Source organism: Typopeltis vanoorti, chromosome 21, assembly GCF_054136105.1.
Source record: "Typopeltis vanoorti isolate ZY-2024b chromosome 21, IOZ_Tvanoo_1.0, whole genome shotgun sequence".
Lineage (NCBI taxonomy): Eukaryota > Metazoa > Arthropoda > Arachnida > Uropygi > Thelyphonidae > Typopeltis > Typopeltis vanoorti.
Window position 1 is genome coordinate 15711357 of NC_143569.1, and position 25985 is coordinate 15737341.

A 25985-nucleotide genomic window follows, 5' to 3' on the forward strand; every position below is an offset into this window, starting at 1 on the left:
AAAACCTCGAGATGCAACTATCTCGTGTTTGCACGCATGCACAAACAGCAAAAATATACCTGCGAAATGCAGTCATACAATTATCAACATACTGTAGATTATACATAGATAAATAGATTATCTTCACATATCGACCACTAGTTTTAATATTTTTATATCATAAAAATTTTTAATACAAAAATATTTTATATTATAATATTTTAAAACCATTGTAAATTATAGAACTCTTAATTATTTATATAAAATATGTAAATACTATAAAACATGTGCTTTTATATAAAATTCGGAATTATTCTATAAAATATGGAATTATCAAAGATTTCATTAGATATATACTCTCAACGTTTTAAGAATTGTATTAATAGAGTTCATTGGTCCGGGGGGGGGAGACAGTAATAATAAAATAAACATATAAAAGATAAACTCTCATTCCAAACAGCTAATTATATGAGTTCAACGTTCTCAATTTTATTCCAAACGAAATGACTCATCATTAACACTGAGAGCGGTGAAGTTTTGGAGATTTTTGAATATATGTTTATACTTCAGTAAGCAATCAATGCTCATTAATTTAACTTCGGGGGAAATCGACGTCCACTAAAATTAAAATCAATTTTTTTTAGAAATCAATACAATGTATGTGTTGAGTCGCATTTAATTGGTATTCTTTAACATATATCGTCAAAAACTGCTAACTTTACTCAATAAATGCCGATATATTCATTATTTGCTTAATTTTGGGGAATGAAGCACTGATTTATTGAAAATACCAAATGAACTGTGTACATATAAATATAATATTTCAAACATTTTTTAAAAGATCTCCGAATCATTGGTTTATATACTAATCATATGTTCCGCTCCTTCGGCATACAGTAAAATTACGTTCAAGAAAGAACCAGTAAACGAGTCAAATACACACTCTTGCATGTGTAGCCTTAGTACGAGACTAAGTGTGGTGTCATCTTATTACCAGCAGGTGTGTTGTAGACTAATGACGAAATAGTATTCGGAACCGTATAATACGAAGAGAGCGACAAGATGGCAGCTTGTTTTCCTGCTTCGATGCTGGCTTCTTCGTTTAATCCTTTGACGATCGCACCGATCATTGCTGCAGCAAAGCTGAAAAGAAGTATTATATTATATACAGAAATATTATATTACATTACATACATCGTCTTGCAGAATTACTGTCAGTGACAAGTGACATATTTAACACTGATAGAATCACGTGGTTTCAAACTCACAGATGAAGAAATCCACCTAATTTCAGCACATCTCCACATCGAGCGTCGGAGAAATCTGATATAACCAGTGGTGAGCTATCAGGGGCTCGCGCGAGCCCTTTGTTAAATTTTTCTCAAATTTGCGAGCTCCTTGTTCTTCTTCTTGTTTAATAATTTTGGAGAACTAGAAAATACCACCGTGGAATGTATACAAGCTACTATAATTGCTACTTTAAATTCATATGGATTTTCTGATAACTATTTAAAAAATCATTTCATTGCATTTTGTTCTGATGGAACTGGTGTAATGTTAGGAAACCAATCAGGTGTTGCAATCAAACTTCTACAAAAATTTCCCAACGTTGTGATTTGGCATTGAGCTCATCGTTTACACTTAGTATTAGACGATTCGATAAAAAAACATTAAAGAAATAAATCATTTTGAAATATTTATGGATAAATTATATGCGTTTTATCATCAATCACCCAAAAATCAACGAGAATTAAATACGATTGCAAAAGACCTTGGTATCGAAATTTTAAAGATCGGCCGCGTGTCTGGACCACGATGGGCAGCTTGCAGTTTACGAACGACTCTTGCTTTGTGGAGAAATTACCCAGTTTTATGCAAGCATTTTGCATCGAACGATAAATATAAGGGAGTTTTTAAACCGACTTCTCAATTTGGAATTTTTAAAAGATCTAGCATTAATAATTGATATCCTACAGGAATTATCATATCTGGCAGAAGCTCTACAAAGTCGCAATATAAGTAAGTATATTGCGACTTTGGCCTAACTTAGCCCTTATTATAAGGGTTAAGTTAGGCCTTTTTTTTTTTTTTTTTTGCTCGACGATGTGAGCCCTTTGTTAAAATTTCCATAGCTCACCACTGAATATGACGCAATCGGAAGCGCCGATTACTTAGTTTGTATTAGACGAGTGACCAAGATGATAGCAGGTCTATGGAATGAACCTTATGAGAACAGGTTGAAGATTTGTGGGGTGCAGAAATTGGTAGGCGGAAAAGGGGTGATATGAGTGAGACATTCAAATTACTGAAGGGTTTCTATAAGATTAATTCGAAGATATTTTTGGGAATAGGACGTGGTGGGAGGACTAGGGACCATACGCGTGGAAGCTGGGCAAGAGTGTGATTAGCAAGGGTGTTAGAGCTAGGTTTTTTGCTTGGAGAGTGATGAATGAGTGGAATAAGCTGCCAGAGTCTGTTGTGGGTGCCATGACTGTGAATGAGTTCAAGGCGAAGTATGATAGATACTGTGTGAATGTCGAATAGTTGTTCTTGACATGATGTTGGGGCCTTCCTCGATGAGTCTAAAGACTCCTTGGAGTGCTCGTAATACTACTACTAATAATAATAATATTTTCGCGTTATATTTATAACGGGAAGGTTTCCGGTTAGTTTATTTATATATTTTTATGCGATTCCAACCCGCCAAAGTTTGTGAATTAATAGCACATCGGCGCAGTGGATGGGGTAAGGTAATATTTATTTATTTATTTTATACATAATGCAGAAACCTTCCTCTGTAGGTTTCGTGTATTACGTATAAAATGCAGAACCAAACATAAAACTTTTTCAAGCTTCTTCACACACCTTTAATAAGCAGGGTGGCGGTCTCACACTAGACGATGATATTCATCTCTTGTCTGAAGATATTTACAAACATCAAGCTTTCAGGCAATATTCGTACTCACAGCCTGTTGGTTAGGCAGAGGATACACTAACCACTCGGCCTGCAAGTAAATCTTCTAAAGTCTAAGTTACATTCTTTTGAGCACAGCATGATATTATTATTATTGCTATTATTATTAAGAGAGACGTCCAGGGACTCATCGAGAGAGGTCACTACTACACGCACCAGCTATCGTACTTATTTTTGAATTCATTTACACTGCTTGCACACACACCATCCAATGACAATCTATTCCAATTACACACCACCCTATGAAAGAAAAATCTAGTCCCCACCCTCTTCTTTACAGTATTCATTCTCAACTTCCATCGATGCCCTCTCGTCCTTTCCCCACCCTCCATAAATTGAAGAATTCCATCAATTGAAATCCTGTATGACCCTTTCAGAACTTTAAGTCTCAATCATATCGCTCTCAACCCCCTTTCTCCTGTTTTCTAGTATCTGCAGTCTACAAATTCTCAATCTCTCTCTTCATTATCAGTATTCCACAATCCTGATATCATTTTTAAAAGAGGCAAAGAAAGATTATCTAATCTTAGATAATCTAGACCACCTAGAGTAGTGATAAGCAACGGTTTCTGGTCCACGGGCCAGATAGTTGTTCAAACTACAAGCTTTTATAGAGATTCCCTTTAGTCTGACATATTAAAGTATAGCAAATATTTTAAAACAAAGACAGAAAATACGTATATACGTATTATTTGCAGAAATACATGATCACCAGCTGAATCAAGCACACAAGATCCTAAAATTTTTTTTTAATTAAAATTTTTTTTAAAAAATATAAAACACTTCTGTTGTAAGGACATATCGTATAGTTATACATAAATACTACTTTCTGTCTTTTTTTTTAATCGAAATAATTGAATTTCTCTTTACAAATCTCTTTGCTTGCCACTCCACCTGGCTCGCTAGCCTCGGGCTGTCCACATCGAAGGTACTCACTTAATGTGTAATAGGTTTACAACCTGTTGTGGGTGGAATTTTTTTTTTTTTTTTCTTAAAAAGGGATAATGAAATAAATAGTTAAGAATTCGTCCCAAGAATGGATTTCAGAGAACTGCGTTGAAAAGCTTTCCATACTGCTTCAAGTCGATCCATACTCACCGACCTGTTACACAGTGGTGTAGCTAGAGCTTTTGCTGCCCGGGATGATCCCCGAGTTTGCCGCCCCCTCTCAATACACACACACACACACACACACACACACCAAAAATACTACAAAAAGTCAAAACGATGTATAGGGAAATAAATTAAAACACTATGTTTATTTTTGAGGTAAAACTTTAATTTCAACATTCTAAAATGTTATTTTTCTTGCTTTTCCGTTAGCAAAATCGTCGATGACATTGGCGAAGTCTATTTCATAGTATTGTAGGTAATTCTTAATCAGTTTTATTTAGAAAAAACTCCTCTCACAACTAGCAACACTTACAGCAATTGTGAGGAAAATTCGTAGTAGTATTACAATATTTGGAACTAAGTTCTCGAAACTATTTTAGAATTAACTGCAAAAGTTCAAAAAGATTCAAAGTATCGCTCCCCCCCCAGCTACGCCTCTGCTCAAAACAATTTCTTGTTAAAATAATTTCATGCTAAAATGTATAATTTGTTAAATTTGTAATAAATATAGATTATTTAAACAATATCTCATCAATTACACTTTACCCATAAGTAAGAAATATTTATTCATCTATAAAGTACCCAATAGTTATTTTCAGATTTTAAACGATCACATATTTATATCTCCAGAAGTTGTATTCCCCGCGCAACTGGATATATGCACAGTTCTCCCCCTACGTTGCTATTTTTTCAAAAAAAAATAAATAAAATAAAAAATCTAGCTATACGGTATGATTTAAGTTTTCGTATTGAGAGAATCACTGCAATTAGTACGAAGCATCCCTACTAAGGCAGGACAAAATCTACGAGGTCATTCACCGCTATTATGTGTCGAGCCCATTTCCTTACCATCAAAATATGACAGACTTCAAAGCGCACCACCTATGCATCAAATTCCGTTTGAAACTAGGAAAAACTTGTGCACAGAATCATCAGAGAAGTTAGAACTTGCTTTTTGGGTGGGGGCAGAACTCAAGCATTTGATCGATTTCCCAAGTTCAAAAAGCAGAGTAAGTGCCTTAATGATACTGAACGTCCAATCCAACAATAACAACAACAAGACAAATGAAGGAAAATATGGCGCACATGCAAGCCTTTTTTTTTTTTTTTTTTGGATTAAAAGAGAATCATCACGATAAGCTAGTTAGCTAATCAGTTGGGAATTTCATTTGGATTATGCCCAAGCATTGTGAACATAGAATATCAAAGTAGGAGTTGTTCACATTCTCCTCTTTCAATAGATCTAGCATCCTGCCAACATTGTCATTCCCCCAAGTAGAACTACAAATAGTTCGAACAGTGACTTAAAGGTTGGACTCGTAGTTATCAGTTCTGAAAGGGGCTTTTTCGAAAAAAAGATAGCATGAAATAATAGGTAACCGAAGATATTTTAGAGCAAAGAAACATACAATCCAGAAATATGATTAAACTTTATAATGAAATATTAAATGTTCCGAACAAAAGAAAGCAGACGTCAAAATTTGTTCTTTACTTACCAATCCCCTGCACCTGATGTGCTTACTACAGTCTGGAGAACGGGTACAGGATAGTGAAGTGCTCTTACGCAGCTCTGTAATAGAAATATGCGATAATTGCACTTTAAAAGTTACATTCTTATACAGACTTTACTTACAAAAGGTATATAAATCCTACCTATATTTGATTAAAAGTCATCTGATATGAAAAGCTTTATAAGAGGAGTTGCCTGATTGTAACAAAATATTATACTATATATCCTCAGATGGTTAACGCACGTATGGAAAAATATAATTTATTAAAACTTCCCATATATTTCGTTCAATGTTGCATGGACATCATCAGGGAGAACAAAGAAGATCCGTCAACCACGTGCAGAACACAAATCACAAGATATGAGTCATGTGATTATAGTTCGGATTTCAGTCACAGCTGAATTATCCAGGGTAATGCACTTTTAGAGTTCGAAAGAAAAAAATTAATAGCTTCTGTAATTCAAAATTACCTTATTCAATATTACAAAATAAATAAATAAATAAAAATAAAATAAAAATAATGGCAGGATTATATTAGAAATGGACATATTAGCAAAAAATTCAGAATTGTTAGTATTCAGGAATATGTGAGCAGTGTGGCTAATTAACAGAATGGGAAAGGAAAGGTTTGCAAAACAGGTTTGATGCCAGGAAAACCTCGGGGGGGGGGGAGACCTTGATGTTGTTAAAGGTGCCATGGAATGCCCATATCCAAGATCTTACAATACTACCTTTCTGACATATAACAGACTAAATCTGGAAGAGCATGTTGATAGAATGTTAGTAATAATGTAAACTTTTGATGTAAGTACTAATCACAGATCCAGTACATCCCTTCAGAGAACATATCAGAATTTAATTATGACGAAAAAACACAGTTCTATGCGGATGATAGGTGTGCATGAGGAGCTACACAGGCGTCGTGTTTTAAACAGAATGTTTATCGAAAAGCATCCATCCGTCTTTGCAATTGGATTAGCAATATGTTTTCCTGCTAAGGTTACAAACACGTGTTTTATAAAGAAAGTCCAGTGTTTTTTTTTTTTTGTTTTTTTTTCAAAAATAATAATATATCCCCACCCACCCGCATTGGACGGGAAACCATTTCGTCCCTCCAGATATACCATTACTAACCAAGACCATTCCAAATCATCCCTGCAGAATAAATGCAGCAACAACACTTACAAATAACTTGGGCTGGTTTGAAAAAGTCGTTGTCAGTCTGGCTTTCAGTAACCGAAAAGATCCTGATGTCAAATATATTCAACTACAAAATTCATTCCAGTCGATTTAAAATGACACAAATAAGAAATAACTGCAACATAGTTATTTCTTATTTGTGTACAGCATTTCCATCACTATTACAACAAAACCGAGTGGGATATCGTAAAGAAGATGGGGAGTTATGAATGCTGCAGGCATCGCTATAGAATACACTTTCTACCTATTTCAGCAATTTATTCTTCGACTGTTTCATGGATTGCATCTAAAATAGAAGTAATATCTCAATTAAGCCATCTCATGAGTAAGAAAGTGAGCTATGTACTGAAGAATTAGGAAGCTCGTTGCTATTTAAAAGCTGCTACTTAGCTTGTTGTGAATGTAAATTAATTCTTGAAATATGAAATATATAACCAGCAACAAGCAATTTCACTGACTGAAGATAGTAAAGCTTCTGTAGTTATAATACATAAGTTCAATATAACCAGTTTTGACCGTATGGAAATTACTTTTTTTTTTAACAAAACTAATCATAAAAAAGCAGAATAAACATTTAACATAAAAACGTTAATAGAATCAATGTTAAAAAAAAGTATAATTGGCATCATGCTTCATAGATCATACGCATGCTTTAATGATGTGGACTGCATATTATTCATTTATAACCTACTTCTGAGAACTTCAGGTATTTTATGAAAGGAAACAATAATTTTTCCTAAGACCGACCCTAGAACAGGGCTTCGATTTTTGTTGCAATGGTAATACTTCTAAATTTTTAGATGCGCTTCATTCACACAGAAAAAGCAACATATGAATACGTAGACGCAAGAAAGATTATTACTAAGGTATACCGAGAAATATATATATACTGTATATATAAACTCTCTTCCTGGTTACCTTTCACTAGGGATAAACATTCTTCTCTTCCAGGGGTTGACCAAGTTCCTTCTCATTTTCTCATATTGTGTTGTCTATGTATTGCCTTGCAATCAAACAGGACGTTCGGTTGAGAAACGACTGCAGAAAAATCAGTCCTACAACCCCCTATAAAAAAGAACGACCACCCATTTTGCCTACTAAGAAGCACTGTTTAGAACTTCAGACTTAAGAATTTTTTTATGAATTATTATTCCCGCAGTGGATATGAAAGTATTTTTTAATGACAAAATTTTAAATATAAATTTTAAATCAAGCTGCGATTATTTTCTTTAGAAGTAGGCCCAAAACAGTATCGTAAAACTTCCCATCAGAGAAAATGTAAAATAAACAGCAGCCAAGCTGAACGCTTTGATGATCAAGTGCACTGTCATATCGAAATACCGGCATTTCAACACATACCGTACCATTATTTTATTTTTGCGCGGGATAACAGTACTGTATTTGTACCAAACAAGAAAAATATCAGTTAATATATTAAGGTCTATTGCTTTGATAATGTTATATCGGGCAATTTGCGAGACGTGTCCAGACAACGAAATAACTGATGTTATGGCTATCCATGTTTTTCGTTCAATCGAAATGTTGGTTTCGTTGATGTTCATTTCCTGTTTGCTGAAACTGGTTCTTCAAACAGAACAAAGTCGTGCAGACAGACTAACAACACGCATTACAGTTTAAACTTCGTTGTAGACCAAAAGCAAGCATCTGCCGCAGCACAGATAAGCCGATAACAACAGTATCATGGGAAGATGACACCTGAATGAATACACAATAGACCATTTGGCTAAATTTAGACAATTTCTTCTTAGAGGTAGCCTGTTAGATGAAACTTTAGATAAACTGAGACTTGAAAATTACTCGATTTCTAGGCCACGCATCTCACAACCTGTCATTCATTAAGGAACTTAGGACAGGTGAACGGCAGCGTCGTGCTTGAACGATCTGAGGACGTTTAGAAATCAGTAACATGATACGCTCAGTGTGCTACTTCTGTTTCGTAAAAAAAAACAGTTTCAAAAAATTATTCGAAAAAGTCATAGTCAGCCATTGCAAGCAGACTGTCGAATTAACATTCATTCAGGCAGAGCAGGGCTTTTTAGGGCCTATGCCACGGTCCTTTCCAAATTAAAGCTACAACTGGATCAAACAAACTTTAATTTGGAAAGGGCAGTTGCGACAGGAAAAAACGTGCTATGAAATCCAAGAGAAAGGCAGAAGTAATATTATTTTACTCCTGTGGCAAAAGCCTTTTGCTGGAGATAAGATTACAGCATATATTATTTGAGATCCAAATGAAATAATGGAGCTCAAATAGCATATGTTATATTATTTTCATCATAAAGTTTTTTCGATAAATGGAATAATTTTATTACAATCTCTATAACTTGCCTTTCATAGTCAGTTTGGATAACCATTAGATCCTTCTAAAGGATTTTTCGAACTATATTTCCCCCTGCAGTCCACTTAAAGCGAGCCATTAGTCAAAGACTTAGGAAAGCTAATATAAGAAAATCTGTTTTCTTGAGTGGTGGGACGCTCAAAAAAGGAGGGGAGGTGTCTGGAACTAGAAAGAGAGGTAACTAGAAAGAGGTGTGAATAACAGTGGTGGATTACAAACTGAAACTGTTAGGAAACTGGATAATGGGGGCAGGGGGTTGAAAAAGCAAATGCGAGAACTGGAAACCGAGAACCTCAGCTGATAGAAAATTAATAAAACTGGCGCTAGAGCTGAATATCAAACATCAGCACTTTGTCAAAAAGCTCAAGAAAGTGACGGTTCAGTCTAAAGAAGTCTGGCATTGGAACGAGACGGTTTCTTTACCTCCAGATTAGGAAAATAAATTGAGATAAAAGACATACGAACTACAATCCCTCAGACTCGTAAACCATACATTACAGGTTCGGTACTTGAATTAGTTACGCTTGGAATTGGGATGTTGCATGGTGAAAAGAGCTAATGGAGACAAAATGTCCAGCCATAAGAAGCACGGGCAATAAAACAAAAGCTGGAGTCTTTCTCTTTCTTTTTTTTTTTTTTTTTTTTTTTTTTTTGCTGATTATAAATGCTATTTGTTTCTTAGTTTCTCAGTAATGTAGAAAAAGCAATAGAAATCAAAATGGACGCATTAAATGAAGACCATTGGAAATGGGATCTAGGATGATTCCCTTTTGGGTACTTGGTTACAGGAGCCGTACTTGACGTAAACTCGAAAGCCAAGGATATGATGTACGATTTATCAAAAGAGTAATCCGGAAAGGTACTCAATGACCGCATGCGTAAAACTGCCGGAATGTTTTGTCATACTATATACAAAGAATTCAGACTAAGAGGTGGGAAAATGTGTGCAAGTACTTCTTTTCCTCCATGCTTACACGGTGATCAGAATACATCTTCAAAAATTATGGAAACAATTATCGTGTTAGAGTAAAACTTCAGTTTAATATAAACCAAACTAATCACTCGACGTTTCGACCTTCACAGGAAGGTCATCATCTGGAGTATACACATATATACAAAGAAACAAGCTACACTACAATCCACATGGTATGCTGAAGTTACATTGATTTAGTGAACCGTTAAAATTACTGACCTGACCTCTGGTGAAAAAAAACAACAACCTTACTACATGAAAGCTGGAGTCCTGTAATTATCTATTAGGTTACAAAATTAAAATTAAATTTAGCTAGAGAGGAACATGTTCAGACAAAAATATTTTACTTATATTGTTTTAATTTATATGTATAATTATATAAGTAAAAAAAAAATTGTCTGAACATGTTGCTCTCTAGCTAAATTTAATTTAATTTTGTACATTAATAAATAATAAGAGGACCTCTAGCTTTGGTGCAGTAAGGTTTTTCCCGCCAGAGGTCAGGCCTTTAGTTTTAACGGTTGATTAAATCAATGTAATTTCAACATACCATGTGGACTGTAGTGCAGCTTGTTTCTTTGTATATACGAGAATATGTATACTCCAGATGATGACCTTATGTGAAGGTCGAAACGTCGAGTGATTATTACGGTTTCTATTAAACTGAAGTTTTACTCTAACACAGTAGTTTTTTCATAATTCTTGAAGATTTGCAAGTACTTGATAACAATCTTGTAAGTCCAAATGCTAAAATTAGATAGCAAGATCTAAACAGAACAGGCTTTGGTGTAATATTTTAGATTCGAGGCATAAATGTTTTTCTAAGGAAGTCGCAGCCCAAAAAAGATAAGCTCAAGATAATATACCAGATATCAGAGACATTTTTGATATACTGTTTTCTTGTTTATTGAAAGTACTGAAGTCAAAATGAACTTTTTAAATTGTAAACGTGTATCTTTGCAATGCGTCCTTCACTTGAATGGTTCTTTTAATCGGAAATTACTTTAATATAATCAGCCTCATGCTATTCACGCATCTAAGTAGATGGTAATACAATGTAGAAGATATGAGAATAAAAGGATTAGCATTATGTACTAAATATTCATCTTGTTATAAACAGATATTACAAAATATTTGATAATATTTCTTTGGTTCTAGAATCAATTGCTTGGTTTGATATTTTTTTCTTCAATATATTACATGGCGTTAAAGGCAAGTGAAATAAATAGGTAGCGTCTGAATTACGTAATTGTCTAAGTTAGTTAACGACAAATATAAACTGGTAGATGTTGCTTATGACAGGAGACTAAACATGCGGTCAAGTGTTTCCATGGATACAGTAAAGTCTGTTGTTAGAATCCATATGCTACTTTACTGAATAAATCATAACTCTCATCGTTTAAAGTAAGGTGAATGCTCTTATTCTTTTAGATTTTATTTATTGTTAAAGCTTTGGAAACTTTTTATTGATAATTTATCTAAGGTAGACCAGTCAGATAAATCTTGGCATTTGCACTATGATCTGTGACGTATGTCTGGGGTCAAAGCCCTTCGTGCAGATGTGGACTTAGGAACAAAGAGCGTGAGGCTGATTCTATTAAAGGAACCGTTCACGTGAAGGATACGTTGTGAAAATACACGTTTACTACTTAAAAAGTTCATTTTGACCTCAGTATTTTCAATAAACCAGAAAGCAGTATCAAAAATGTCGATCTGAGGGTATATGGTATTAACCTGAATTTGGAAATGTTTCTCGAAATCTGGAGGGAACAATGATAAATGAAAAGATGCAAAAGAACTCTAAACAGCAGTTGTTATTTAGGAAGTTTGTAAAGAAAGTGTTTGCTGATAAGAGTGGAAAATCAGAAATATAGTGCTGAAACTAAATACGGCTCAGATGAAAACTCAGGTGAGAGGTTTATGTTGGCTTTGTTTCACATAAGGCATGTAGTAACGTTATTTAACAGAAGAGAAAATTAATAATGTACTAAGTCTATTAAAATTTAACTTAAAAAAAAACAGCTCTTCATATTAAGAAATCAACTTACATTCCTTTCCCATTTGCTTCCCTTGATGGGAAAACCAGCGCCTTCAGGAAGATTTGAGACCAGCAAAATTCCACTGCTTCCCAGCGTAATTACCAGCGTGTGAATATATTCCAAGAGGGGAAGACTAAGATGGACACACTCTCTTAACAAGGAATCTAAATTCATGGTTCCTGAAGAGGAAAAAAAAAAACGTGATATTTCTCTGATAGCTCTAAAACGGTATCATAGTAGAAGGTCCACAGTGCGAGGGACCCAAAATTTGGAAAGCAAGTGACAAAAACTATTGCAAAAAAGTGAGTTAAACAAATTTATTTATTTTTCACTGATTTTTTGAAATTAAATTGCAGTATTATATATAATACTGCAATTTATATATAATTGCATTTTCTGTATATATAATATATACAGAAAAGCGATTGGCTTTTCAGTTACAATTTGTTCATCCAGTGCAGCTATCGTATTGTGTTATGGTGTTTCGTGTCCAGTAAAGTAAAATAATGAGTGAACCACAAAAGTCTTTGAATATTTTTAGGTAATTACATGTTTCTAATTTTTTTCTCTGTAAATAATAAAATTTCAGCAAATTAAAATATGCATTTATAAACTTAAATGAACAAAGATGTATGATGTTGTTGTTGTGTTTTCCATGAATAAATTTTTAAACGTTTATTCTGTTTACAATTTGATAAAAAAAATCCATACTTTTATATACCTTAACGCAATTCTGTTTAAAAAAGGTATCGTACTGTGCCAGATAACACAAATGCAAATTTCGGGGACTGAGAAGACAGGATAAATTAATGTTCATACAAGGTAACAAGAAGAAATAATGTGTGAAAAGAAGAAAAAATGTGTGAAAAGAAAAGAAATAAATTTCTTTTCTTTTCACACATCTGTACATGATAAAACTTTAAAATCAAGTGACTGCGAGTCGAAACTTATTTCACAACTTTACCACCCATACTATTTTAGTGTAGGGAAATTAAAAACAGAGGTCATAGCAAACAACAGAATTGTAGTTTTGTGAATAAAGTACAAATGAAGTGAAAAGTGACAATTTTGTTACTATATTTGTAGATAGCTCCACCAGACTAGAAGAAAACACTCGTACCAAATACTAACGACACGACTGTTAGAATTTGGTTATTTTACAGAGAGACAGTATATATTTTAACCCATCACATTACTAAAACTCTTAAAAAGTTTGGCATAGAAAAAAAAAGGTATCGTACTGTGCGCAGAAAGCAAAAATACAAATTTTGGGGAATGAGAAAACAGGATAAAGAAGAAATAGACAGAAAACATTTACGCTGTTTCCAAAAATAAAGAGCAGGTACATTTTTTTTTCTTTTTACATTTCTGTAGATGATAAAAGTTAAAATCAAGTGACTTGAGTGTGAGTCGAAACTTCTTTCACAACTTTACCACCCGTACATTCTAGTGCTGGGGGAATTAAAAACAGAGACCATAGCAAATAACGGAATTATAATTTTGAATAAAGTACAAATGAAGTAAAAAATGACAATTTTGTTCCGATCTTCACCAGACTAGAAAAACAGTCGTACCAAATTCGAACAATACGACTGTTAGAATTCGATTATTTTACAGAGAGACAGCAGATATTTAATCCCATCATGTTACTTAAACTCTTTAAAAGATTGCTGCAGAAAATAAAAAAGTATCGAAGCATGCAGATAACAAGGAATCAACACGCATATATCAAATAATGCTCGTCATTGGAAGAAAAAATCAAAAACATTAACGAACTTTATAGCCAGACCTGTTCTTTTAAATGATACCAAATGAAAACAATATGGGTATGAATTTCAAAACTTTGAAAAGCTGATGAATTTCTTGCTTGCTGTGATCATAAATATTTATTTGAAGGTAAACATTTTATTTTTCTTTCTTTCTTTCTTTTTTTTTTTGATGGTTGACATTGTTGCATATTGTTTTCAAGAAATATGGTAATCCTGCTTTCAGACACCTGTTAAGTTTAATGTCTTTATTTTTGTTTAGTTAGGAATGCAAAAAATCCTTGTAATATAAAAAAATCCTTCTTAATGCTAAGGAAAGAAAAATAAATAAATTTCTGTTACATATGTAAGTTACGAGCTTTGGAATTAAAATGCGACCGTAAGCATTTGATGATTTAATATTTGAGCAATATAAAATATACATCTGTAACTTAATGAACAAACATGTGTGCTGTTGTTGTCGCATTTTCCAATGAAATTCCAAACATTCCAAAACCATGTGATAGGCAGTCGACACTTTTTTTTCCTTTCAAAACTTAACACATAATATTCCATTAGGGGAACGAAAGAAAAAAAAAAGAAACTGATATCCTGTAATTAATATTTTAGAAAATTGTCTAATGCTAACTATTGACATCTGTAAACGTTTCGTTCACATGTTCGAAAACCCCGAACTACTAATCTCTAATAGAATGTTGGTGTCATAAGAACACAGAAAGACCGCAGAAAACATCAAAAGGGAGGAAACTGAGTCATGAACATATCATATAGTGTAAAGTTTTAAATGAACTAATGTTCCTGCACTCAGAACGAGGACTGAAAACAAATGACAAGATATGAGTCACTCAGTTATCTACAAACAAGACTAATGAAATTAACAGTGTGGGAAAATAATACACACACACAGTTTATTTATTTTACTCAGTTATTCTGGTTATAATCTGTAGTTAACTGAATTTTAAAAGTAAATAGAAAAACAAGCAATCATTAAAAAAAAAAGAACCATATCAAAAAAAAAATCTGCATTGAGAGAAGGGAAATTACTGATCGCTGGCAGATATATTAGTCAGGATAAGCCAGTTTGAGCTTACACTCAGTACTGTGGTAATAAAAACATAGTAACCCCAATGTGACAGAATTAACAAACTACCAAACGGACAGAAAATCTAGGGGAACAAAAGTCAAATACCTTTTCAGGTTATTTACAGAAATTTCTTTTTTTCAAGCTTGTGTGTTGTGCTGTGGTGTGGATATATGATTTAATTCAACTAATTTTGGAATATCCATTTGCATTAAGAAGAGTCATTCTGGAAAGACTGTAAGTAAATTTAATTATCATTAGACTTTCTAGATTACATACAAAAGTTCTTGGTAAGCAAAGAAACTCCAGAAGTGTGTGAAAAATAAAAAAACATGGCCATGTGAAGGAAAAACAAAATGCCCAAATAATATAATGAAAAAAGTGTCAACTCCACTTCAGATCTTGTGTTTGTGTTTTGTGCTGTGAATATATGTTTAAAATCAACAATTTGGAACATTCAAAGTTTATTTTTCACTTGGTTAGAATATAATAAATTTAGTTTAATCCTTTATCCAAGTTTTTATTATAGTCTAACCAAGTGAAAAATAAACTTTCAACATCTTTCTCTAAATCCAGAGTAATTTAATAAAAAGGTGGACGCCGTTTGGCAACTCCTATAGGTAGAGATGACCTTACTAATGTTTCTGCCTGGTATCTCCACTTGAGCCTGGCTCCCACTGAAGAGACCTCAATAAAGGTCGAAACTAGTCTGGGTAGTGGCCCTTCCCTTAATGCATAACGGTATACATATCCGCAAGAAGATGTGTTTTGCATTATGGGAGATACTGAGATAGGAGTGTTGGTAGCTTGCTCCACCTTTGCAACAAGTTGCCTGGTGTTGTACTACCTTACCCCAGTCCTGAAGATACTTTCAGGCTCAAACTTTGTTTGCTCACACTTGGATAAAGGATTAAACTAAATTTATTGGAATATTCAAAAAACCTCAATATTTCCAAGATGTCCCATTCTGGAAAGAAATGTAAGTAATATCTGTGAAATAAGTGTGTAAACTTAAAAGAACAAACAGTGGCATTGGATTGTTATGCATATTTAAGTAAGATCACTTTTGAAATCACAGTGAATTCACCCACGATTTGTTTATTTATTTATTGCACTTTAAGATCTTAATTTTAGACAAATCAAAATATTTGGATGAATTATGAATAAAATATGAATTAAAATATGAATATAGAATAAAATGTCTGAGCTATGGAAAAAAAATTGCGTTTGAGGGACACCAGTATATAATTAAATTATTCAGAAAAGCCTAAACACTGCTGCCGCCCCTAGACTCTACTCCAGAGTTTCTCAAACTGTGTTCCACGGAAGGTCAATAGGTGTTCCTCGAGAAGTTCTGGAATTTGTCATTTTAGTTTTCTAAGCATTTTTCATGAATAAATATTTTAGAGTGGAAATATTCTGAGGAGAATAATATTCGTGAACATGTCGAAAAGCTCAGACCCAGAACCCCTAATAACATCTGTGTAGCGTTAATTTTCACACACAGAAATCTTTCAACAATCGGGAAAGAGAATACCGTCATTTATGACCGATCATAAAAATTGCCTGCAAGCCGATTACAACAATTGGTGGTGTATGTATCCTCTATTCTCAAAACTGAACGAAATAACATCTGTGATGCAAATGTCAGTGACCAATCAGCAAAGAAGTATAAAGAAAATTTTTCCACTGAAATTGAAGATCAAGATAGTCTGTATCCAGTTCTCAAATCTATTAATACTGAATACTTTCTTCACAAGTTCGTATTGCAGTGTGTAAGCGCTTGTTCTGAAACTGGAGTGCCGTGATTTAAGTAATAGGAATACAGATTTAAATTCTAATATGAATAAGAGACAAGGCACTTTGTTTAATTTTGGTACTAAGAAATCTCTTATTGAAGGTGTTTGTGAAGGAACAGATAGTGAGTCATCCACCTCAAGCCTACAAAGATCTCCAGGATCTATAAAAGGAGGAGAAAACTACCAGCACACAGGAGAAAAGGTCTGCATTCACTCGTAAGTACTTATAATAATATTATAAATATATTTTGTGATCAGAATAGATATGTCAATGAAAATTAGCATAAATTAATTTAAGGATGGTTTATTGACGCTTTAATTAAATTAATCAAAACATCAATTAAATTAAACTTTAATTGTTAATTAATAATAAAAATCAGCTAAATTACTAATTAATTATTAATTAATACATTGCAAAATAACCAAGGTGTTCCATGAAAATTTCAGGATTTGTGAAGTGTTCCTTCGTAGAAAGAGTTTGAGAAACCTTGCTCTACTCTAAGAATTCCCACCCTTTAACAGGAAAGAAATACCCCAAAATGTATTGGAAAATTAGTACAGCCATCTATAGACACCAAAAACAAAACATGACGAATGTGTGACACTGGGAAAATTCCAAGATATCTTATCTCAAACACATCGCCCACAATTCCATAGGCAAACCAAAACACCATATGATATCACAGAGAGACATATGTTCCCCAGAAATTTCCAAACACATAACATGATGATTCCTTATCTTTAAATATCACCTACAATGCTATACGCGAACCCAACACACCACGTGATGTCCCTGACAGAAGGAGGGGCAGCAAAATTCCAAACATTCCAAAATTTATTTTATCACTATCCATCACCCACAATGCCATACGCAAACTATTTACCTATCTACAATTCATAACAATACACATCCACGACACGGACGTCGCTTCCCCCACATTCACCCTACCCCTATTTTGTTCATAGTATCCCACCAATCACGCCACAAATCCTTATCCACTAATATCTTCCTTTTCAATTCAAAACAATAACGTCACTTATTTACAACTAGCAAATGACGTCGCTTATCTTCATCTGATAATAACAAACATACACGTCACGATTCCTTATCTTATCTTGATCTGGTCAGAAGTGTCCTACCAATCACGACACGAATCCTTATCCACTAATATATCTCCCTTTTCCATTCAAAACAATAACCTCACTTTTTTACATCTGATAACAATGCACATCCACGTCACGATTCGTTATTTTATCTTGATCTGGTCAGAAGTGCCCCACCAATCACAACACGAATCCTTATCTCTGCCATCACCCATAATTCCACACGCGAACCAAAACACAAGAACTGAACCCATTGACACATATGCCCCCAGGGAAATTCCAAACTCAGACGTTACAGGCATAATGACGTCATCTTCTTATCAACCAATCACATTACGATTCCTTATCTTATCTTGATCTTGTCAGAAGTGGCTACCAGACTACTAAGGCAGCCACCGAATGATAGCTAGAATCTAATTAGAAGGCTGGAAAGAAGATTTCCCTAGGTGAAGTACGCAAAATAAAAACTAATGAATATGTTTGGCATTGTAGACTGAAAAGGTTTTCAGTCTACCAACTGGAAGTTGGTTGCACGAAAATATTTATTTATTAACGATTTCCACTTACCAGGCGACCATTTTCCGATTGCAACTTCTTTACCAAGAACAGTATTGCTGATTGCTCGTAATTCGTTGAAGTTGGGAGAGGCATAAGTCAAGCTCTTCCAGGCGTCAGAGAAGAAAGGTTTTCCTGCTTTGTTGATGTCTGTAGGCTCAAACCACACTAAAGAAAAGAAAACAAAAATACCATGAACAGATCTCTCGCTCAATGAGACATGAGTGATCTGCGTAAGAGTGGCATGTCTATACAATTTTAAGGAAAAAGTGTATAGACATGAATACAAATAGATTTGTTACAGAAAAGTAAATATCCAATAATTCAGTTATGGTATTGTGGGTGGCACAGTCAGTTACTGTACAAGTGATTGTGCATATGGGGAGGGGGGGGGAGAGAGAGAGAGAGAGATTTGTGGCGAAAAACAACTAACTAATAAAAACAGTGTATATATATATATATATATATATATTTGTGTGTAGTAAACGATCACAGAGACGAGAAGATTCAGGAGCTGAAACAAGTTGTTCGTGAAGAGCAAACTTCGATGTCCGAGTAAAAGACTTGTATGAATCGACATCTAGCTTCTCACTCAGCGATGGAAGAAGTGTAGAGAACGTGATCGAGAGTTTGTTGAAAATAAAATGTTCGCGAAAAATGGAGGATTAATACATGTAAAAGCTATTGTTAAGTAAGCTATATATGTTCTGAGCAAAAAAAGGAGCTATTACTTTCGTAGAGTCCGTCGTATAATGTCTGATCACATGATTCGTCTTGGCGTGGCACGAATTCCACTGAATGTTGATCAAGCGCTTAGCGATAGAAACAATTTGGTGTGCTTAGGTGTAATTTTTTTTTTTCACATTGAATTCTGTTTTGTTTTCTAAGAATGGCAGTCTTCTATTCACTAACATTATGATCAGCATGCACTTTCCCATAGTAACATATAATCGCTATATTGTCAGCCAACAGGAGTTGGCTGACAATATAGCGATAGTTTTCTAAAAACAAATGAAATTAAGCATTGTAAATAACGTGACCCCCCCCCCCCCCCAGCGGCCATACTACGCTGCAAAACAAAACTTGAGGATTTGTTACAGCTCTAATTAAACGTCTCCAAACAATCCATTTCAACTTTACGGTTTTATCTAAAAATTCTCGCGATTATCCTTCTGTTCAACAGAAAAAGAGATTATCTCTCGGAATTTATTCCCCAAAAGCACCACTAATCTTTTTCTTTTTAATACTGTTGAATTTCCAGCTATCAACCATTATTCATTTCCTTATTATAACCAAAACAAGTACATATACCGAACTATTTGCTAAAAGATTTCAAAATTTAAGATTTTTTTTTTTTTTTAAATAGCGAACAAAGTACTAGAAATTATAATTAAGTAAAACATTTTGTTAACCAGTCATCTAACAGAAAATATATGAAATTTTTAAGTTTCATAGTGCGGGGATGAGGCATATGAGAAATTCCGTAAGAGAATTGGTCTGCTACTTATGAGCGGCGACCAGTGTGACAAAGAAGCCGTTATCCACCATAAATGTTGGGGAGACTTAGCTGATAAGTCAAGAAGCATTGATTGGCTATAAAGTAATGATACAATAAACATACTTTTACTGGTGAATTCTAATCCATTTTATTTCCCTCCCTAATATTCTCTAGCAAGCACACCTGGAGAGACACGCTCAAGCAGTAGAGCAGCTATTGCTGGTTCAAACCATTTCTGATTTTCTTAGGTTCAACAGCCATGCTTCATTTTCTTCAAGGCCATCATTCATCGTTCTTTCAAGTTCCTTTGTAAGGTGGATGATGACCGTTCTTGAAGCAAAATTTCTTCTTCGTCGCTCAAAATTCGTGATAGGTAACTTTTCTCGGATTCAAATTTTCTTCTGAAAATTTGAATCCGAGAAAAGTCCGAGAAAATTTAATCTCGGATTCAAATTTTTTTCTGAAAATTTGAATTCGAGATTAAATGAATTTAAACTCAATTTCTTCATTTAAATCTAAATTTAACTTTCTGACTAATAATCATACGGAGTATTTGAACGAACGTTTTTTAATCTTTCAACTTTTTTTTTATTATTTTTTGGATTCGGACAACAGTTTCAAACATGTGTTCTTTTCGGTCTTCTTTAAGCATTTATTGAAGCCAAAAGATAAATAAAATAAATAACCTTGCTTGTGGCATTAGTTGATTCACATAAACTTTTTTTGAAGTTTAGACTTGTAAATTTCTTTAACTTTGCGTAAAATTCACTGTTAACTCTTTGCTCAAAATATAATCGTTTATCTTTATGTCGCTGTTAGGAAATTGGTCGATCCAGCTGATACGTATCTCTTCTAATACAAGTTCAGACATCAAAACACATCTTCTTAATCAGCTTTTCTACTCACCGCCTATACTACTTGACACAATGTTTCAATCTTTATAGCCACAGTACGTTATCATAAGATAGACGATGTCTTCAAAAGTATGTAAAGTCTATTTGGTGAAGTGATAGCGTCTCCGGGCTCTTTTCATGTCTGATCTCTATAGTAGGATTCCCAGGTTATCTAACTCTTAGGCCATCCTGATACGTGCTATATGTCTACAACTTTCAGTGGATAAGAGACACACACATGCGCACGCACGACCTTCAACCCACTTCAACTACATGGTATCATATGCCACACACACACACATTATACTGTATATATAACTGGTTGTTTTCCACCATTTCTTACATGTACACTTTATTAAAAACAAAGTGTATCTCTTCAATATGCCTACGTTTTTAAACTTTCAAAAATTTAAATATTTAAAATAAAACATAAAGTATTAGTTATATTATAATTAAATCAGATCGTACAAAATCTGATCACAAACGACTATTTCATCCCATTGTAACATTAGAGGTAGGGTGGAGGAAGGAGGTACAAGTTAACTAAGGGTTGCCAACCGTGCACTTTTGAGCCGGCGACTCCGTTCTCCGGATCCGGCTTCAGTTTTACCGGTTGGAATTTTTTATTTGTATTTTGGAAACAAATGGCGGTTCTATTTTATTCGAATTTATAAATATTTAAATAGGCAGTGTGTTTCGTATACGATTGGAAATCATATCACAGCGTGTTTGGCATTTTCTCAACATAATGAGTGGATCTATTTTAATTTTAGTAAGTGATTGCGTATCGATGACAAAATTACATGTCTTGATGCAAAATCTAAAATATGAGCAGGAAATAAGAATAAAAGATTAATTTTTGTGGTGCAAAAGCTAGATACATATAAATTCGCTTTATACCAACATAAAAAAAAAAATAATAATAAATAAAAAAAAATCGAAAATAAACGATACTTGAAAACTGGATTATTTATGTCAATATTACAAATCAGAGTCGAATCTAATTCAGCTATTATCGTGTTTAAATATTTTTTTTAAAAATAAACTTTAAAGCTGTTGAAACGTACTTAAATTTTTAAAATGAAACACTGATGCAGACCAGTGCATGACGAGATTAACAGTATATATCTGGGTTGACAAATTTTAAAAGTGACAGTATGCCGAAGTAAGATTTATGGGTAAATATATTTACATCAATGGAAATCGCAGCAGTTTTTAAAATGATCAAAAAGGCTATGGGTATTTCCGTAATTTCCTTTAGCTATGCTTTTGTAGAAAGGATATTTTCCATCAAATTAAAGTGGCCTAGGGACAGAAACCGCATGCGAGTGGAACTACTTAAGGCACTAATGTGCACTTTAGGAATGCAAGGAATTCATTGAATATCTTAATCGACCTGAACAAATCGCATTCTTAAAAGCTGCCTTCGGCAGCCTTTAAGAATAAATACGATTTCAAAAACAAACAAAAAAAAAAAAAAAACAGAATTCAATTTTAAAAAAATATTTAACACCTTTTAATAAATAATGTTTAGTTTCGCTTACTTATTGAAATAAAAATTATTCAGTGTTGATCTTATATACTCTACTTTTATAAAGAATATTTCTTTGGTTTATATATGTGTTTTGTTTATCGAAATAAAGTAAAAATAAATTCTTACCCCCCCCCCCTCCACTGCTGGAATGTAACGAACGAGTATTGAGGAGTGCAAGGGAAAATCATGACGGGCAAAGGAAATTTCAAGTGAATCGTATTCGTTTCATAATGATTCAGAGGGAGACGGAATCAGCGTTATTATACAAGTGGGATGGACTTGGAGGATAGCTAACTAACAGTACTTTGTGGTATCGCTGTTTTAAGTGCTGCAACACTGCAAAACCTGTGAGAAGGAATTAAGGAAAATTCAGAGCCTGATGTTATTAGAATTATAAGGCTTCACAAAAAGTTGTAATATACATGTTAATGAAGGGCAAACTGTCTTGGTATTTTTAGGGGGAAAGAGGGTGGAAAAATATCAACTTATATTAATTATACGTAATTGAGATCGAGTTTAAAAGAAAATAATTTTAATTTCCGATGGTAGATCATAGACTTAGGAAGCAAGTGTGTGTGTGTGTGTGTGTGTGAAAGAATTATGATAATGTATAAATGTAGTTTTTATACACTGAGTGCACGTTAGATCTATGTTCTTGGATATCATTAATATCCAATCAATTATTATTATTAGCAATGAATGAACTACTGACAGTATTCAAGTTTATTGCGAGTTGAATGAATGTTTTTCATCGTTAGTAATTTAGTCGATATTTGGCTGCACAAGTTAAGACAACGAAAGGTAGTTTCACTTTGACTACCAATTATTATTACTAAGGGTATCTATAATATGAAGTCAGAAGTTACATCGCGGAAGACAAACTAACCATTATTCACACAACACTTGTCATACGTGGTCTTAAACTCATTCACGTTTGGACACTCACAACCGCCTCGGGCAATCCATTCCAATCATTCACAATTCTCCAAGCAATAATTCTAGCCCGTACATTCTTACTAACCACATTCTACACAGCCTCAGGGTGACTCTTAGGTCTCCCGCTTTACGCATAAAGACGCGCCGTAATACTTCTACACATACTGCATTCCGATTACGCTTACACATCAAATACTCTTTTGACTGAAAGAATAAATAAACCAGGAAATATAAATACATCTTAATGCTGCATGCAAATTCGCAGAGTGTCCACATCTCGATAGACACAGATGACACTCTGGTTGAGGTTGAGAGACCTATATTTGAAACCTTTCTAGGATACGAACCTTTATAAGGATAATTATAGTTGAGTAAGTCAATCTTATATGGTGGGAGCAGGGGTTTTCCATCTCGAAAACCAGGAATCCCAGCCTGAAAATATGCCAATATGCAGGGGCTGGTTCTATTGACGTGCATTTGCACGGGGACAAGTTTTTTTGGGATGGCAAAATTGACATAAACTACGAAAAATAATGAGGAGGAGGCGGCAATCCTAGGGGCGGCCCTGCCCATATGTATAGTGTTAGCAGATGTGACTGATTACCCAACCAAACAAGCGCGTTCGCGATATTCAGAGTCAGTCTATTTAATTAATAAAATAAAGACCGCAAAATTTGTTTCGCAATCTTATCCCTCTGTTTTTCTGGTCCAACAAAGCAAAACCGCATCCCTCACAGACGACCTTTAGTATGCGGATATGCTAAGAGCATGCTTGAAATTAGAGCGTATCAAGGATGAGAATCAGTGGGGTGGGGATTGGGGAGAGACGCAACGGATATGAGATATTCGGCCCTCGGTTTCATGACTCCAAAATTTGGAAATGACAATTATTTATTGCCTTTTAGAGATTATCAAACTGTGCTTAGAGATATTGAAAAATATTTCACTCTATAAACTGAATGTTATTAAATAATATACCGTATTTTTCGGATCATAAAACTCACCTTTTTACATCGAAAAAGCGACTTAAAATTGGGGTGCGTCTTATGGTCCGAAGGTAACATTAAAATACTAATCTTTTACACTGTACCGAAGCTGTTAACGAAGTTCAATTACTGGCGCAATATGTTAATAAAATTAGTAAGTACGCCAATGAAGGTAGGTACGTAAGTTATTTCGCTGCCTGTGGGTGAATCACCGATTAAGAGCGTCAATAGTCATTAGTGTGTAAACATATGTGCTTTTGTACGGTTCATTTGAATTATTTTTCACAGGTCGTTAAAATTTTTATCTTAAAATTAGAAAAAATGAGTGTAAAACAAAAAAAGACTTTCATATAACGTGAGTTATAAATTAAATGTGATAAATTATGCAAAACAATATGGAAACAGAGCAGCAGAAAGACATTTTGGTCCACCACCAACAGAAAAAATGGTTCGCGAGTGGAGAAAACAAGAGGAACAATTAAAACTGCTAAGTAAACATAAGAAAACATTCTGTTCGCACCTAGAAAAATGGCCAGAATTAGAAGTACAAATGAAAAATTGGGTAACAAATCATTGAAACATGGGAATATCTGTTTCTACGAAAATGATAATTTTTGAAGCGAAACGATAGGCAACTGCTAATGGAATTTTAGATTTTACCGGATCACCGTCTTGGTGCTTTAGATTCATGAAAAGACACGGGTTATGCATGCGTACAAAAATCACTCTAGCCCAAAAAATACCGGCTGACTATGAAGCTAAAATTATAGAATTCCATAGATTTGTCATATCAAGCGAGAAGGAAATTTAACTTTGAGCTTAATCAAATTGCGAACATGGATGAAGTGCCTCTAACTTTTGATGTTCCTTCAAATCGGACAGTAGATTCAAAAGGCACCAAATCAATAGTGATCAAAACAACATGTCACGAAAAAACTCACTTCACTGTAGTTTTGGCTTGTTGCGCGGATGGAACAAAACTACCGCTCATGTTAATCTTCAAGAGAAAAACGTTACCGAGAGATGAATTTCCTCGTGACATTATTATCCACGTTCAAGATAAAGGGCTGGATGGACGAAACAGGAATGAAATTATGGATACAAAAGATATGGGCAAAACGTCCAGGTGCGTTGTTTAAAAAGCCTGCGATGTATTAGTGTGGGATCGATTCAGAGCGCATAAAACAGAATCAACCAAGACGCTTCTAAAAGAAATGAATACAGAATTAGCTGTCATTCCTGGAGGCCTTACAAGTCAATTACAACCCTTGGATGGATCTATTAATAAACCATTCAATAATTTTATGCGGGAAGAGTGGAAGAAATGGATGGCAAAGCCAAATCACGATGTTACAGCAACAGTTGTAACATCGTGATTGTTGGCCGTTACGTATGAAACGGCCAACAATTTCAGAAGTATGTACCTGGGTGGAAAATTCATGGGAAGTTGTGAAAGAAGAGACGATTATCAAGTCATTTAAGAAATGCGAGATAAGTAATGCGATGGATGGTACCGAAGATGACGCAATTTTTGAAGGGAGTGACAACAATAGTTCAGACGAAAGTAATACGAACGGTGACATTAACGAGACGAGTGATAGTACCGAGAGTGAAGATGAACTGAATATTGCTAATACAAATGATGAACAATAAATAAAAATTAAGTAAGAATTTGTAAATATCTT

At 34.2% G+C, this 25985-nt stretch overlaps 1 protein-coding gene across 1 annotated transcript in view; it reads right to left on the bottom strand.

The window, feature by feature from the left end:
- Positions 1-338: 338 nt before the first annotated feature.
- The window catches only part of LOC150094643 (uncharacterized), a 189320-nt gene continuing 163673 nt past the window's right edge, over positions 339-25985 (bottom strand). The window contains exons 5-8 of the mRNA XM_090411613.1: positions 18466-18621; positions 12158-12327; positions 5563-5636; positions 339-1122 (exon numbers count right to left, since the gene is read on the bottom strand). Of these exons, the coding sequence (XP_090267739.1) occupies positions 939-1122; positions 5563-5636; positions 12158-12327; positions 18466-18621 (584 nt within the window). The 3' untranslated portion in view covers positions 339-938. The remainder of the gene's footprint in view (positions 1123-5562; positions 5637-12157; positions 12328-18465; positions 18622-25985) is intronic.